This window comes from Scleropages formosus, chromosome 13, assembly GCF_900964775.1.
Source record: "Scleropages formosus chromosome 13, fSclFor1.1, whole genome shotgun sequence".
In the NCBI taxonomy this organism is placed as follows: Eukaryota; Metazoa; Chordata; class Actinopteri; order Osteoglossiformes; family Osteoglossidae; genus Scleropages; species Scleropages formosus.
In genome coordinates this window covers 29,421,028-29,438,831 of record NC_041818.1, presented here as the reverse complement: position 1 = coordinate 29,438,831, position 17,804 = coordinate 29,421,028, and the positions used below count along the sequence as shown (strand labels likewise).

The window sequence follows — 17,804 nt, the reverse complement described above, 5'->3', positions numbered from 1 at the left end:
ATAATGGATCACAGTATGCAAGTGTGGAGTTAAAATGTTTTGCAGAAAAGTGGGAATTTGAACACAAAATGTCGAGCGCCAGACACACTCAATCCAATGGACAAGTTGAAAGGGCTGTTCAAGCAGTAGAGAAGATGCTCACAAAATCACAAAGTGAGAAGGGAGATCCATACATCGCATTGTTAGAATACCGTAACGCACCACTAAATAGCACTGGACTGTCACCAGCACAAGTGCTAATGGGATGAAGCCTGAAGACGAAACTGCCAACCTCCACAACAGTTGACTCCAGAAGGAAATTGGCAGATTAAAGAGAAACAACCACAAAACAAAACAAAAATTTTAATATGACATACAAACAAGACAACTGCCAGACATATTTCCAGGTTATAAAGTGAGAACACAGCAGGGGCAGATTTGGAATCGAGCAACTGTCCAGGATAAACATGAATGACTGAGATCATTCATTGATTGCACATCAAACTGAAAAACCTACAGAAAAAACAGAAAGCATTTGCTGAAGACAAATGAGCATGAGTTTCTACTGTCAGAAAGACGCACATGCTGATTCATGCACAAATGAAACACAGGAACTTAGCACGGACCAATCTGTAGCTGCACTGGAGAGTCACAGCCCTCAGCATGATGCAGCTAAGACTCAAATGAAGTCGATTATAAATAAACCACTAGATCCGGAAGATTCAGATTGGTCGAAATGCCACTGAGGTAGTTCAAACACTGAAGCCATGTAACATGATGTGCAACATAATTACTGTTTGTACTGCACAACAATAGAACATGTAGAGACATACAGTAGTAGTTAAAAATAAATGTCTTTATAGAATGCATTGTTGAATGTTCAAACACATTATTGCAACTATAAGTTCAGTTAAGAAAAGGGGGAGCTGTAATGTATTCTGTTAGATAAGTAAAATACGTAAGTGACGTAAGAGATACGTGACACGAGGGAGGCAACTTGCCATTCACGATGGCATAATAAAAGAAGCAACGTTCCATTCTGGTACTGTGTGGCTCATTAATACACGAATATGCGAATCCAGTTGATACTCCATGTGGAAGGATCTGTTTTGCATGGTCTCGGAAATAATAACAGAACTGTTCGGTCTTTGTTTCAGAATGGAGTTGCCACCGTGCCTTATGTCACTGCTTACTGGAACACCTTGACAATGTCCCATGGGAGAAAGTTTGGCTGCTGACTCACAAATACATTTACATTTACATTTATTCATTTAGCAGACGCTTTTGTCCAAAGCGACGTACATCTCGGCAAAAGTACAATTTATGTATTACATTAAGAGAAGGAGACATGGCTGCAGACATGTGACTCTCAAGCAAACCTAGTTTGTTACCTTCCGCTTGCTGCAGCGACGTTCATCGTTCGAGTAGGTGCATAAGACACAGGAGAGACAAACCCCGATACCCTCCCACCAATTGTTTTTTTTTTTTTTTTAAATATTATAAGATACACACATAAAGTACAATGCCAGAGTAGTGGCTGAATAAAGGTTGTATCTGGGGATGCTTATGGAATTACGACGCGTGAACAGTTACACCGTAAATGAGCTGGAGAGATCTTGGGCGAAGTGGATCTGGAAAAGGTGGGTTTTCAAAAGCGAGTTTGTTACTTCTTGACTAACAAGGTTAGGGAAATCACTTTCAAGATTATACACAAATTCTATCCTGTCAAGCATTTTCTTAGAAGATTCAAGGATGGGATTGATGTAAGTTGTTCTTTTTGTAGCCTGCACCCAGAAACGGTGCCTCACCTTTTCCGGCACTGTCGTTCTACCAAATACTAGCTATGCAGAGATGTCTCTAAATTTCTTATCGATAAGCTGTGTATGGATTTTGCTTTGTACTGTGAATATAAATAATACAGGTCAACGCGTACTTTTTTCCTATGCTTGGTCATTTAGTTGTATTATGTCTGTATGGTTTTATGTTCTGCCTGCATTATACTATGTTCTTGTCTGCTGCATTATTGGTAATTATGTTCGTATTAGTCTATGTCTAGTTCAATACGCGTTCATGTAGCCTGTATCATGTGAATGTGCTCTGTAGGTTTGCTCTAAACCGGAAACAAATTCCTTGTATGCTCAGGTATACTTTCGTTTTGATAGATGTACAGAGAAACAAGCATATGTCATTAATTTGTTAATCATTATAGCTAAATATCATATACACGGGTCAAAATTTGCTAATAAAAAACCTACAGTATTTTCTGTCTTTCTTTAAGAAATTAAGCAGTACATAAACACTATCGAGGAGCGTAAGGTCATTAAGACTGTTTGTTACTGTAAAATTTTTAAGGTCTTGAAGTCTGGTTATTATTGGAGTGTTTGTAATTTTTAGGCCCTAAATTAGGGTTTTTTGAATCCCGCCCCCGGCTAGGTTGAGTGTTCTGAATTAACGTTCTTGTATTGTGTGTGATTTGTTCAACAACAGAAAAAAAAACACGAATATTACAGTTCCGCGTTTTCTTTATGATCCTGGCTTCTGTGATTACTGCTTATGCTCAATAAAATTTGTTTAAACGAAAAAAAAAAACACGGCGCTTCCTGTCACATGATACCTCTCTGGCCTTTGTATGCGCTGTGTGGTCACGTGGCCTCCGCACTTCCGCTTCCGCGTTTCGCCCACCGTTTGCGTGGAGAGTCACTGTGATGCGAGGGAGCCGTTGATCGCGTCGAGAGCGCGCTTCACGTTACTGTCCGGATCCGTCGCTCCTCCTGCAGTCATGTCGGCCGTGCAGCGGATGAAAGTGGCCAATGAGAAGCACAGCAAGACGATCACACAGCGCGGACACGTGCAGAAAACCACGGTAACGTCGTGATCATGATGAACGCGCCGTGACGGCGGCGCTCTTCTTCTTCTTCTTCTTTCTTTCTTTCTTTCTTTGTTATTTATTTACGGGGGTAACCGGCCGGCGGCGCGGCGCGGTGTGCTGTGCGCGAGGATCAGGATCCGATCATGTGGCCTTGCGTGTGTCTGTGTCGTGAACTCCAGCGTTTAATCATGCGTTTTATTTTTTTATTTAAAACCCTATGATCTCTTGCTACTATGTATATAGTGCAATACTCTGCTCCCACCTCACTCCTGTGTTGTTGTTGTTGTTGTTGTTTTCCCTGCGTGACTCGCGCTGGAACTGTCGCGTCCTCACTCTGCCGCGGCAGCAAGTTACTCTACTTTACTGTTCGTCTCCAGCCAGGCGCACAGTAGTAGTGTGCACCGTACAAAACACAAGAAGAACGGACTGCAAATGTGACCCCTTGTTTTGGGGGGGGGGGAAACATGATGAGCGAGCGTCGAAAAGTAGCAGCGTTGTGCACTTCCTGTGGCCCCCTTCTCACTTCCTGTGTTTCCCCAGCGCGTGGTGAACGAGGAGAAGTCTCCCGTGGGACCCTGGCTGCTCGCCCTCTTTGTGTTCGTGGTGTGCGGCTCAGGTGAGCGAAGGCGCGCGAACACGTGTGCGACACCCCGTTTGCGTTGCCTGAAACGCGGCGTTTGAATAATGTGGAAATCGGCTTGTGTTTGTTTTAGCCGACACATTTTTCCGGGTCAGATTTTGAGCATCGTGTAAATGGGCGGGAGGAGCCGCTGCGGATCGTAGGAGCGGGAAACGCCGGTGTCCCGGGCCGCCGTCACTTTTTACATCGATGTCGATTCTCTTAGCTGACGCTTTTCTCCAAAGCGACTTACGTTACGACGTTAACCTGCTTATAGCCGTCTACCCATTTGTAGAGCTGGGTCATTTTACCGGGGCATTTTAGGGTAAGTACCTTGCTCGAGAGGGCGCTAGGGCCGGAGGCGAGATTGGAACCCGCGACCTTTTGGGTACAAAGGGAGCAACTCTGCCCGCTGTGCTGCCGGCTGTTCCGCACGCATTCTGCGGGTCACGGTTGACGTCTCTTCTCGATAAATATGTACGACGTACGTTTCTCCTCGACACCGGCTGGCTGTATTTGTGGGGCTCCAGCCCGACCCCCGTTCCCGTTGCTGCCGACGAGTAAGAAATCGCTCAGCCTCTGGTGGCGTAGTAGTTGGAGCTGCTGCCTTCGGATCCAAAAGTTGCAAGTTTGAATCTCGCCTACTGCTGTCATACTCTTGAGCAAGGTGCTCATCCTCAGCTGTTCTAGTAAAATTACCTATGTCTCATGTAAATAATTGTACATGACATTGTAAGCTGCTTTGGAGGGAAGCATCAGCTACCTGAGTAAATGTAAATGTATTGAGAAGCTGCTTTTGAACCTTCACCAACATGATTCGGTGCAGATGGCAGCTTTGGAGATGCTTTGTGTTCACTTTCCCCTCTGTCCTCTAGCCATCTTCCAGATCATCCAAAGCATCAGGCAGGGCTTGTGATGGCAGCCACGGAGAAGCTGTGGCCCCCTGCGACCCTCCGACCAGAAGCCCCTCCTCCACCAAATCACCCATCTCCACTTTGAAGCTGTTCTTATAAACTATTTGCCACTGCTGTCCTCTGAAGTGCCCCGGTTCGCCCCATGTTACGCCTGGCCACGATAATGAAAGGCGGCCAGTTCAAAGTTCAGCCCCGGTCCTGGTACCCCCCTCCTCCCGGATGCAGTCATTGTGCTTTGCTGAGATGTGGACTGAGTACGTGCTGCAATTGTGATGGCGTTACTGCAGCGCGTTGAGCCGCAGCGCTCGTTGTCTGTTATTACTGTAATACTGGAAAGATGAGCGGAGAAGTTGTTCGCTTCCAGCACTCGCTGCTTCCGTTAGAGCTCTTCATGAGGGGTCACGTGTTCCATGTAAACATGGACAATCACTCCAGAAGAGTAAAGTGCTCATTTCTTCTGCTTTGCATTTTCAACCATTTCTTGAGAACAAGTCAAATTGCAGCTGTTGAGAAATGGCACAACAGGGGTGTTCTCCAGGAGCTTGGCTGAAGTTCCCGTGCTTTTCTCATCTGTCTCACACATGGATACATACGCCTGCACGCACACGCTCTGAGTTCAAAGTTACAGCTACCTTAAGTGTATACATGTTTGCGAAGCAGAAATTACTGAACATTATTTGTCTGTTGGGGGGAGGGGTTACTGAAGGCAGGCTTCAATACTCTAACAAGTCCTACTGTATATAGATGAGCAGTTAAAGATTTAAATTCTCTTAGAGGAACAGCTGCATCTACAGCCTTTTTGGCTTGTAAGTCAGTTCTCCTTAAATTATTTCCCTAGAACTCAAGGTATCGTTTTATTAATGTGAGCCAGGAGCAGGTGGCAGTAGTTCTGATGAAGGATTGCCTCTCACTATTTAAACTTTTAACTCAAAAACAATTTTGTTCTGTTCTGGTCTTTATACGACTTTGTAAAGCCACTCTAGAAAGGAGGAAACCAGCGAACTTGAAAATAAACAGTGACTCTTGTCGATGTGGATCTTACTACGAGTTCATATTTGGCGACTCCTGTATTGTGAAAGATACAAAGTTTCCAGTGGGAAATCATCCTCTGTCCCGCTGGGGGTATCTGGTTCCTGTCTGTGTATTTTTCTCCAACTTCCACAAGCAGGACCTTGCGGGACTCATTTGAGTTAAAACTCACTGCGATTAAGAGCTCAGCCTGGAGCAGCAGCTGCTCTGCAAGGTGTTTTTTCAATAAAACATATTTTCTCAGAGCACATTGTTGGTGTCTTGTGTTAACTCACTTAGCTGTACCCTTGGCGTTCACCTGTGGTTGATAACTCATTCCAAAACCATGTCGTGCTGCAGCAGCTGTGGAGTTCAGTGAACTGGAAGGTCAACTGGACGCCTGAACTGACCAGAAGACACGGGTTTCGCTGTCTGGCACTGTGATTTGACATCTGAAAAGTAACAGCCCAGAGTTTTGAACCACAGTGCAAAGAGCACTCTGTAAATGAGCTCCCTGGTCACCGGATGCTCTTAACGATGAGGGATTTATCATCACCAGGTCTTTGGCAGTGTGTTGACTGACTGACTGACTGTGATTGAGTGATTGATTGTCAGTGCTCACACCTCTGCTGTGAATCTCTTACCCTTCTCACTTATTTGAAAGCGAACCTTTCGGACCAAAAGAGCTGAAGGCCAATTTGTGGAAGCGGAAATGGTTCGTTTATCTGATTTCACTGTTGAACCGCTTGAGGCCAAGAGAGTTAAACTCCTGCCTGCTCTAAATGCTCTTTTAATTTCTACTCAAAGGCACCAATAATGGTTTTCTTCGTTTCAGTTTTAAAAGTGTAAAATGGTTTCTTTATCGGTTTGTCATTCGAAGCAAAACTGAGAACTGTTGATGAATGAATGCAATAATACGTAAAGTACAGTATGAATAGCTCCCGATTATTTCCTTTCCACTCCGCTCCTAGAGCAGTAGATGTAACGCGAGTTCCTTGATGGCCTGGTGTGTCTGGGGCCCAAACCCCTCTGTCGGTGCACTGCGTATCACTGCTGGGGGTCAGAGCTGTCAGTCAACACAGCTGTTTATACACGTTTCTCCTTCAAGGCAGAACCCGCTGTCCTCAAACCCGTGGCAGCTGTGGGGCCCGGTGTGAGGCGAAGGGACATGACGCGACATTGTGGCAGGAATGCGGAGGCTCTGGGCACTCCCAGAAGAGAGACAAGCCCTAGCTTGCCCACTGCCATCCGCAGTACGTACTTCTGAAAATAGCCCCGTTGCCATGCCATCCGGAGATTTCACCCCTGAAAAAAGCACAACGATGCATTGGGTGCGCGCATGTGAGGAAGAGTATCGGTCCATTTGCCCTCCTTGGTCCGGGGGGGACCGGCCGTCGCGTGCCCCAGACCGGGCGAACTGGCTCTGACAAGGAAAGCACCTTGACGGTTTCCATCTACAGAGGGGATGAAATATGATGATGCGATGTGGCGCTGCCATTCTTCCGTTGCTCCGTTTGCTCCTGTGCAGCACAGAACTTCCGTTCGGTGAGGAAGGTCTGCACGATACACGTGAGCCCCGGCGATGCACTGATGTTCCTGAGGTACGAATGCTCGAGCTGCACTTGTCCTGGAGTCCGTATCTCAGGTCCTGAGCTCATCTTGCTGCTTAGACTTGGCGACAGCCACGGGGCAGGTGGGGGCCCACCCGTCACGGCAATGAAGAGCCCGAAGAACTTACTGCTGTCCCTGGGCAGGGGCCACAAAATCCTCCAGCAAGTACAAGGTGGACCCCGAGGGTGAGGAGCGGTACGAGACGACGGGCCTTCATCTCGCTTTTCAGGCCATGAACACTCGCTGTGGGAAAGGGGTTTACACATCGCCTGAGCGTTACAGTGACGGCGGGCGAGGGGCTGACCGTGTCCTCGGCCCTGTTTAAACGTGGAGGGGGAGACAAGCCAGGGGAGCAGGGGAGCAGAGGAGCCCAAAGCTCAAGGCGAAAAGGAGAAAGAAGCTTCTCTCATGTTGTTCATGCCTTGTTTCTGAAGCACCAAAGTGGGTAGAGGGGTCGAAAACCATACCGCAGTAAAGACCATCGAGCACCCCGCGCTGCAGAACAATTTATATCATTCATTTGCTGTTTAAGTGACGCGTTTTTCCGAAGTGATTTACAGCTGTGTATACACCGTGGTACTGTCACTGGAGCAGGTGTGTGGAAACCCTGCGCAACAGCAGTGGCCAGATGTGAATCGGCAACCTGCAGGATACAAGTCACTACAACTGCGGTGTCCCCGGGTCATTCAGTATCGGGTATCACATCGTGGGCTACGACACGCTGTTACTGGCGCGGCAATCCGCTAAAGGGTCACCAGTTTTCGTTGCGGTGAAAGCATTCCGCAGGCATTCGGTGTTGGCTTTTTTCCTACTTTGACCGACAATCCTGTTCATTCATCTCCGAGCGAGGAGCTGCCCAGAAGTGCAGCATGGAGAGGCCAAGGGTCCGACTTCCACATCGTGGAAGAGCGATGCTTTCGGTCCATTTCGGTCATTTTGATGATTCTTTCCTACCTTGGCTGCATTTGTCAATTAATCAACCGGTACACCCCAACCAGACCCCTTCGCTCGTCTATTTCTGCTTGTTTGATGGTCCCGCGCACGAGAGGCAAAGCTCGGAGGTTCTCGGTTCTAGGTCCTAGGTCCGTTGTGGCGGAACGACCTTCCCCCGTCACTCAGAACTGCGGAAACTCTTGTCTGTTTTCAAGAAGGGTCTGAAGACCCACCTTTTCCAGATCCACTTCGCCCAAGATCTCTCCAGCTCATTTACGGTGTAACTGTTCACGCGTCATAATTCCATAAGCATCCCCAGATACAACCTTTATTCAGCCACTACTCTGGCATTGTACTTTATGTGTGTATCTTATAATATTTAAAAAAAAAATTAAAAAAAAACACACAATTGGTGGGAGGGTATCGGGGTTTGTCTCTCCTGTGTCTTATGCACCTACTCGAACGATGAACGTCGCTGCAGCAAGCGGAAGGTAACAAACTAGGTTTGCTTGAGAGTCACATGTCTGCAGCCATGTCTCCTTCTCTTAATGTAATGCATAAATGGTACTTTTGCTGAGATGTACGTCGCTTTGGACAAAAGCGTCTGCTAAATGAATAAATGTAAATGTAAATTTGTCTTTTACCAGAGCTTGGTTCAACATTTTAACTACATGTTTCATTCACCTAGTGAAAGAGAATGAAAAGAACTGCAGGCCCCCGCGGGCACCACCCCCCACCTCGCCAGCTCACACAGTATGCTGCTCTTGCACACCGAGAGCTACGCAGGAGCTCGACACTCAAAGGAACAACCTTTTTTAATGTTATATACAAAATTTAACTGTTATTACGTGGATCACTTTCATTTTCATGTGGTTGTGCCTCAGTCACCTGATGACCATTTTAGGTGTTCGTGCTCTGGGGTTCCTGAGTTTCCTTCAGCAGCTGCCCCATAGGAGGCTGGGATTTCACTGGTGCTGGCGCTTGGACAGGGGCTTCAGAAGTAAGGGTCTCATTTCTCACAGGTGTGTGTGTGTGTGTGTGTGTGTGTGTGTGTGTGTGTGTGTGTTCGACTGGTGGTCCACTTCAGCCCCTGGGGGGTAACTCCACCGCGGCTGATGGAGGAGCATGTGTAACTTGGTGTGAGGCCACATGTGCAGTGGTGTGTAGGCCTTTCTTTAGCAGCTGGGTTGGGAACAGACTTGTCTCTCCAGTCCACACACTCAACTGCATACCTCATATCCTACCGTAACACCCCAGAGTGTCGAGAAAAGGGTGCGGCCACTGGGCCTTGGACTCCTGATGTTTATTTTCTCTCAGTTCTTTTACCTGGGAGCTTTTGTTTTCCTCTCCTCAGCTGCCCGGTGGCAAATGTGAAAATACGGAATTTTCAAAGTGCCCGATTTGTTCATCTCATCATCCCTGTACACTCTGTCGTTCAGTGTCAGCTTGTTGAAGAGCGTTTTATGAAAATGAACTGAATGTTACATGTGATCTTTGTGCAGTCTGTTAAAGAAGCATCTTCCCTTCCTCTGCTTTTCAGCATTTTCTACCGTGATCTGAGGGATCCTCACCAGGAAGTGCCAAACAGAGTTTTCAATTTGCTTTGTCCTCCCTCTAAAACAGCCATTTTCAGTCACGTAACCAATTTTTCTGAGTTTTTAAGTCACTCACTTTTTTATGGGGAACACACTTCATACATTGCAGCGTAACAATTTTCCAATGAAAATTGAGATTGATAAATGTAATATGAATGTGCCTTTGTGTTCATGCCGTCAGTCTGTAAAACGCTTATGGTTTCCTTCTGTTCTGTTAAAGCAGCCATTGGTGATTCAGGGTCCAACAACACACACATTTTCTGTTCTCTTGAGCCGTATGTTCATTTTCTGGGCTCCCTGCATTCCGCCGTGTGCTTCGACTGGACGGCTGAGTGCAATCCAGATCCGAGAGATGGCTCGCACTCCTTCTTGCCACCGCAAAGCTCCCTCCGGAAGATGTGCGCCGGCCCACGGGCTCCTGGGTGCTCGTCGGCCCGGCGGAACAAGTCTTCGCAAGTCAGTCAGAGCGAGCGAACGTGTGCGGCGCTATACGGAGGGAAGGCCACGTTCTCGCCTTCTCGCAGCGTCGCTGCTCAAGGTTCCATCTGCTCGCGGCACGTTCATCTGTCGGCTCTGGAGCCGAAGCGTCGATCGTGCCGGAGCCCAGGAACGCACGCTTCCAAAGCCGATTCAGCGCCGACATAGCGCGCAAAGAGTTCATCGTGCGCCGTGGAAAGAACGCCACGAGGGAACAGCCGCAGCGAGTCGCGCAGGCGGAATCGGCGGAGGGCGGAGCAGGTAGGCCGAGTCACCTGTGCCGCGAGCGGTGCGTCGCCCTCCCTGCGGCGCTTCGTTGGGCACGATTTCGCCGGAACCCCGGCAGACAGGCGCAGCTGCGCTCGCCCGAGGGACTTGGCCGTTAACTCGACGGCTCCCCATTTGCATGCGAGGCGCGAAGCGAGGACGCAGCAGCGTTGCGCGCACACGCTTGGAGCTGGGGCTGCTGGCTGCACGGGCGCACCGTACCTCTTACCGCTGTAAAGAGATGTGAAGGTTTCTCAGCCAAGTGTTCAGCTGTGTGTCTGGGGGCTGCAGCAGCAGGGCGCACACCGCACGGACACCATGACACGATGGCGGGTGAGTGAAGAGGCTCCACGCAGACACACACCTGCTTTTTTTTACTGCACTGTGTTTTACTCGGTCGGTTTCCAACTGCAGCGCTCCAGCGCGGCCGCGATCTCGCCGCATTTTGCCGCTCCGGGGCGAATGTTAATTTAGTTCAGTTTAAAAGGGAACGACGCCGGAGCCGCGGTGATCGCTGACGAAGGTACAACACAGTAAGTACAACTTACGGCCGATGAATCGCCTGAACGAGTGCGGGTGGCGCGCTCTGTCTGTCTCTGCGTTCGCCGAGTCACTGTGTTCGAGCGGTTTCGTGAAATGCTTCTGGAGCCGGCCCATTATTAGCGGAATAACACAGTGCCCGGGGAGGAACAACGGAAAGAAAGCAGCGGGAACACACTTCCACGGAGACTGAGGAGCAGGAGGGCGCGAGCGTCCCGCCAAGGGGTCGGCTCGCGAGAGGCGCGAGGTGAACGCCGGGATCGCGAGCGAACCCCGAGGTGCGGAAGCAGACGAAGGAAGAGCTCGCGCTGACGGACGGGACGGGCTGAAGTAACGGGATACAGAGATGCGAAAAAGATGCGAAAAGATGCCAGGAGGCCATTACAGGTATAAAAAAAAAAAAAAAGAGGCAGAAGGTGGTAAGAAGTGAAGAAGCTGACAGAAAATGCGCATCGTACTATGGAAAGATGTGCAAATGCAACAAAAGCGACGCTCGTTGCGATGGAAGGTGAGGGTCGTCAGCACCAAGCACGTGGAGCGAACAACGAGGAGGACGGAGAGCTGTAAAAGAGAAGAGAAGAAGGAATGGGCTCTGCCGCCAAAAGTTCGGGACGCGAACGTACATTACATTTACGGTAGGCATGGGTGCATAAGTGAACATTATCTCTGAGACGGACTTGAAGGGCTTCCGACCAAGACCAAGACCGCATCTCGCGACAGTGAAAGTGTCGGCATATGAGGAGCAGGTATGCCGTACCAACCCGTGAAAAGGAAGTGTCTCGCCATGATGTCATAGAAGAACAGGAAGCTCGCTGTTTGCAGTAGTACGTGATGATTAAGCTGTAACGCTGTGCGCCGAAAGCGATGGACACACCGAGCAAGATGATGTGCGCAGCACACGCTTCCTCAGGCAGTCGCTCCAAAAGCACCAGTGAGTTCCGCCGCCACGACCGCACCTGCTGCGCATCAAGGAGACGGTATAAAGAGGCTGCCCTGGGGCACCTGTTTGTGGAACCTCACTCAGAGAAAGCACAGTGCCAGCGATCTACAACCCCCTCCTGGCTTTTTCAATCCTTGGCTCCATTTGCTCCACTTGCTCCACTTGCTCCACCACATCTCTTGTCTTGTCCCACAAACGAATCCTGCACGTCGACCAAACCTTGCCTGTCCCTGACTACGCCTTTGACTACTCCTTGTTGGATCAGAGAATGAAAAGCAGCTGCAGTTGGGTCTGTCGCATCCATCTCCTGTCTTCAGCCAAGACATCCAGAATAGAAAATGCAAAAGCCTATAGAGGCATGATAGCGGAATCATGACCAGTGATGATTGACATTATTTGAGCTGAGGCCACAAATGGTGCAACATTAAACAGAGTGAAACAAACAATACTGAACGGATGGCCAAATGAGAAACAGGATTGTTCACCAGACATTTACTTATTTAGCACACACTTTTCTCCAAAGCAACTTCCAGTGAACTCTATGTAGTGTTATGAGCCCACACACCTTATGCACCACAGTGACTTACACTGCTAGATACACTACTTACACTGGGTCACTCATCCATACATCAGCGGAACACACTCTCTGTCTGTCACTCACACACTATGGGGGAACCTGAACAGCATGTCTTGGGAGTGTAGGAGGAAACCAGAGCACCCAGAGGAAAAACATGCAGACACAGGGAGAACGTGCAAACTCCACACAGACTGAGCAGGGATTGAACCCACGTCCTCTCGCACCACAGCTGTGAGACTCGCTGTGCCACCCATAACACGTACCAATGCTACTTGGCATTACATTTAAGTTACATTAAATTTATTTATTTATTTACAATAATATATGGCATATCAAAGACTGCGAGAAAAGAAATTTTAAAAACATTCACAAAGGACATCTAAGAATTAAGAAATACAAGAAGAGAGCACATGAGATAAGTCATTGGCCCAAAATCAACCACGATGTGACAGTTGAAGTGTTTAGTCATGCCACAAGTGAAAAGTGTCAATCAGGTAATCCAACAGAATGACTGAAACCACACAGTGAAACAAGACCATTCCAGAAGGTAAGAGTTCTTTCACATGTAATGGAGCAAATTATTTCGTTGTGTTAGACTAATATTCTCTCTAGCCTGAATTATATGACTGCATACAAGCACTGCGGATAGTTGATATTCTGGAGATATGGCACACCAAATAAGGTATTTAGTGACCAGGTACTACAGTTCGTTGGTGAGAAGTTTAAAGCCTTAATTAAGGGTTGGGACTTTGTACACACTACCTCTAGTGCACATTTCCCTAAGGCAAATGGACTGGTGGAGAAGTTGCTGTAGAAAGCCAAAAGCAGTGGGAGTGATTCTTACAAAGGTCTACTTGCATATGACACAACACCCATAAAGTATGGCCTCTCTCCCAAACAACTTCTCATGGGCTGAAGACTGAGAAGTAATTTGCCCATTACAGAGAACCTGCTGAGAATGAAAGAGCAGGAGAAGGTGAAGGTATACAAGGAGCAAAAAATAACAGAAGCTGTACTTTGGTAGGGGTACATTCGACTTACCTGAACTCCACCTCTGTGACCCTGTAAGATGCAAGGATGAATATAACATACGGACACAATCAGGGACTGAAGTAGAACAGCCAAGATCATGGAGCATACAGATGAGTGATGGCACTGTTCTAAGAAGAAATCGCTGACAATAACAGGCAGTGAGAAGTCGAACACGTGAAACAAATGTCAGCAAGAAGACAAAAACAAACCTGGAAAGCACATCTCTCAAAGAAACACAAGTAATCAGAAGGTCCACACGCCAAGTGGAAGGTCCAGAAAGATGTGTTAGAGAAATTAATTGAATTGAATTGAATTGAATTGAATTGAATTGAAATGAATTGAGAGGGGGCGCGGTGGCACAGTGGGCTGGACCAGGTCCTCCTCTCTGGTGGGCCTGGGGTTCGAGTCCTGCTTGGGGTGCCTTGCGATGGACTGGCGTCCCGTCCTGGGTGTGTCCCCTCCCCCTCCAGCCTTATGCCCCGAGTTGCCGGGTAGGCTCCATTTCCCCGTGACTCCGTATGGGACAAGCGGTTCTGAAAATGTGTGTGTGTGTGTGTGTGTGTGTGTGAATTGGGGGGTGTGGTGGCGCAGCAGGTTTGACTGGGTTCTACTCTCTGGTGGATCGGGGGTTTGAGTCCCGCTTGGGGTGCCTTGCAATGGACTGGTGTCCCGTCCTGGGTGTGTCGCCTCCCCCTCCAGCCCTGTGCCCTGCGTTGCCAGGTTAGGCTCCGGTTTGCCATAACCCCACTTGGGACAAGCAGTTTCAGAGAGTGTGTGTGTGTGTGTGTGTGTGAACTGAATTGTTAAAGACTTAAGTTATGCTATTTAATGCAATGTTGTTTTTATAGCGTCCTCTTCTCATACAGTGACACAGAGCACTGAACAAAGGCATAAGACAAAGAACCAAATAAGACAGTTGACTGTACATTACACGTATTCATTTAGCAGACGCCTTTCTCCAAAGCGACGTACATCTCATAGAAAATAGTTTGTTCATTACATTAGGAGAAGGAGACATAGCTGCAGATGCAGATGTGTGACTCATAAGTACAGTAAGTTTCCTTCACGATATGTACCGACATTGATCACACAAGTAGGTGCATAAAACTTTACCAGAATACCGCCAGTTCCTGATCATCTTCCTACTTTTTTCTTTTTTTTATGAGATACATGTAAACACTTCCTAAACTAAACTAAAGCAGCTGTATACTAGAGAAGCTGTTGAGAAATACATAATTTCTCAAGCGGTTGTTGAGAATGAATAATAAAGTGTTTTGCTGATAGTCTGAATGTTTGATGAATGTTTGGGATGTCAGATAGTTGGACTGAAATATATGGAAAGTAGGAAGTGATCTGTTTGACATGTTTGTTTCCAAAGTGGCAGTTAGAGTGTATGAAACCTACATGTTTTACAAGTGGTGTTCTGGATCGGCCGGTTACATGGTGAACCAGTTGTACACGTTCCTGCCTTCACACTCTCTCAGTCGCCATCCCACTGTCATTACACAGTGTCAACAAGGAACAATAAATATGCACTATATTTGGCCCTGAAATGTCAATTTTCAGAAAGCAGCTCAGCAATCTGGAGGTGGGGCTGTGTGCAGGTGACCTTTAGATCCAGGTGCTTACCGCACATTTACCTACATCTTTCCTTGATTTACATGAGAGTACTGCAAACAGAGGGCCCTTCTAATCTCATCCCAAATTCCTTCCTCATTCCACAGAGCATCCATTTGACTATTTACGCTGCCATATTTTTCCTTCCTAAAGTACAGATTCCTCACCATTAGTACATCCCTGCACCCTTCCATACAGCTGTATTTGCCTGCTGGTATATTGCTTTTAAGTGTACATGTAAGTTGTGTTTGTGCACATTCCGTATGAAGTGATTACAATGTGTGTAAATTTAAATTTGTCAGCTCCCTGGATGACCCATCAGCCCTCCTATCCGGCAAATGTTTCGGACTTCTCCGTGAATACAGCCCTGCAGTACGGCAACAGAACGTGTGGCAACAACGAGAGCTTCAAGTTCCTGGCGTACACCATCACGTACTGCATCGTCTTCCCCGTGGGCCTCCTGTGCAACTCGCTAGCCCTCTATGTGTTCTTGTGCCTGACACCCAAGACGTCGGTCAACAGAGTGTTCAACATGAACTTGGCGTTGTCCGACGTGGGCTTCTCGCTGACATTGCCCTTCCGGCTCATCTACTACCTGCGCGGCGGCCACTGGGACTTCCCCGACTGGCTGTGCCGCTGGTGCGTTTTCTCCTTCTACCTGAACCTGTACACGAGTGTGCTCTTCCTCACGAGCCTCAGCATACTGCGCTACCTGGCCGTGCTGTACCCCATTCGGAACAGGAGCCTGGTAACGGTGCGCCGTGCCCAGTGCGTCTGCCTCGCCATCTGGCTCTTCGTGGCCTTGTCCTCCACGCCATTCCTCCTGTCCGGGACTCTGCAGGGCCACGGGAGGGTGCACTGCTTCGAACCCAGTAGCCTGGTCTCATGGAGGCGCATTTTCGCCCTGAACTACGTGGCAGTGACTTTGGGCTTCCTCCTCCCTTTCTTGACCATCCTGGCTTGCTACACCTGCATCATCCACAGGCTCATGGTGAGGAGGATGAATGCGAAGCAGCAGCCGCTGAACCGCCGCAGGGCTGTGCACGTCACGGCAGTGATCCTGCTCACATTTCTGCTCTGCTTTCTGCCCTATCACGTGGCACGCTCGATCCACCTGCATGCAGTCGTCGCCCTACCGACTGGCCACCCTCGCAGGTGCGAGATTATAGAGCTTCTGCAGAAGATCCTGGTGGTGACGCTCTGCCTCGCTGCCTCCAACAGCTGCTTCAACCCCTTGCTCTACTACTTCTCGGGGCAGACGTTCCGGAACACGGTGCGGAACTCTTCGCGACGGTGGTCCCGTGGCTCCCTTAGCTCCTTCAAACAGAGCAGCCTGCTGCAGGGCAGGGCCAAGTCTAGGGAGCACGGCCCCATGTTGCCGGTCAACAGCGACAGCTACCCCTGTGACCCGGCACAGGAAAACAATGTCATTCTGGACAGAGCAGAAGACCTCTGATTGGAATTCTTTCGCATGAATTATGTTTTTGTCATTATTTTTTGTGAGGAAACTATAAATTGCACTTTGTGTCAACATTGACTGGTTGCTTTCGTTAACCAAGAAGGCCCAGAGTGAATGTGAGGTAATGACTTGAATATGTGGTGGTGAGCTGAGGAGGCAGCGGGAGGTGTTGCAGTCTGATGGGAATGAGGCTGCCGGTCATAATTGCAATTCCTCTGGGATCTATTAATTAAAAAATGCTATAAAGTACAAAAATAAGCCATGAATTACTGCTACTCAAGTCAACATAACACAAGAATATTCTTGCTGAGTATATTTGGTAACAGAATGAATGCCTTGTTTGGAGGGACTGTGGACATGTGTAGCTCTACGGTTCGGAACTCATGTGGTGGCATGGAATGAGGATTATGGAAACTGCGTCGGGCAAGTAGCATCAGTAAAGTAGAGCACTCGCCGTTCAACATGTGTTCCCCCTTCAAGGGCACCGCTCACCCAGCAGCAATCTGCAATGCTTCCATTTGTGTCTTTCCTTCAAACCACACACTGAGCAGGGTGTAGGAGCTGAGGTCACCTCCTCTGCATGAGGAGCTCGTGCTCCACGATGTCTGATTCTCTACGACACACTTTCTTTGGTTACGCTCTTCTCTTGTTTTGAACGTCTCATTTCCAAGCGCTCTTTGTTCTCTAGGAACATTTTTGTGTCTCACTTATTCTACTTGGTCGTTCTTCTGCCATTCACTATTTCACACCATATTACTGTGGTCAAATATTCATGGCAGGGACAAGGAGACCTGTTTTTACTGCATTAAAAGGTGTGATTGCACGCTGGCAAAGCCTTTTCATCTTTTACTTATCCTTTACCCCTTATATTCCTGGACTCTGTATGCAAAGCCAGGTCTGCAGGAGCACCGCACTTCTGCACAGAGTTGTGTGCAGTGAATTAATGCTAAGGGGTGTTCACATGTACTTCAGTGCACACCATATACAAAAAAGGTAATGGTACCACATAATACAGACAGACGCAAGGAAAATAGAGTGAAAACACTCAAGGGCACAGCAGGTGGTTCCTGGGAGAAGCCAGCAAAAGAAAAGGAAACATGGAGTGTAAACACTGGCACAAAAGCACCTGCAGTGCAACAGAGTAAAAAAAAAAAAAAAACTTTGTGCGTCTATATTTATATATCTATATTTTGGTCTATATTTTGTTTTCAGTTACTGTGTACAGTTTACTTTATATTTTTAAGACATTTTTTGTAATCACTATTCGGCAAAAAAAATAAATGTTCATTAGCAGAGGTGGGTAGTAAGTAACGGAGCAAATGTAACTCGTAACTCTAACTCGTAACTCTAAGGTTAATTTTTACTGC

At 47.9% G+C, this 17,804-nt stretch overlaps 2 protein-coding genes across 2 annotated transcripts; both read left to right on the top strand.

Annotated features, from left to right (window-relative positions):
• The first annotated feature begins 2,638 nt into the window (after window positions 1-2,638).
• On the top strand, window positions 2,639-5,415 carry LOC108923001 (stress-associated endoplasmic reticulum protein 1). The gene is made up of 3 exons (XM_018733439.2): window positions 2,639-2,842; window positions 3,389-3,464; window positions 4,343-5,415. Exons 1-3 carry the CDS (start codon window positions 2,759-2,761, stop codon window positions 4,381-4,383), a joined length of 201 nt encoding a protein of 66 aa, XP_018588955.1. The 5' UTR covers window positions 2,639-2,758; the 3' UTR covers window positions 4,384-5,415.
• A 5,010-nt stretch (window positions 5,416-10,425) lies between these two features.
• cysltr3 (cysteinyl leukotriene receptor 3) lies at window positions 10,426-16,874 on the top strand. The gene is made up of 2 exons (XM_018733471.2): window positions 10,426-10,605; window positions 15,281-16,874. Exons 1-2 carry the CDS (start codon window positions 10,599-10,601, stop codon window positions 16,432-16,434), a joined length of 1,161 nt encoding a protein of 386 aa, XP_018588987.2. The 5' UTR covers window positions 10,426-10,598; the 3' UTR covers window positions 16,435-16,874.
• Window positions 16,875-17,804: the final 930 nt, after the last annotated feature.

Bases quoted from the DNA above. Each gene is read 5' to 3' on its own strand.
- LOC108923001 (XM_018733439.2), top strand. From the start codon at position 2,759: ATGTCGGCCGTGCAGCGGATGAAAGTGGCCAATGAGAAGCACAGCAAG. The intron at 2,843-3,388 runs GTAACGTCGTGA...GTGTTTCCCCAG, and splicing joins GACACGTGCAGAAAACCACG to CGCGTGGTGAACGAGGAGAA. The intron at 3,465-4,342 runs GTGAGCGAAGGC...TCTGTCCTCTAG, and splicing joins GTTCGTGGTGTGCGGCTCAG to CCATCTTCCAGATCATCCAA.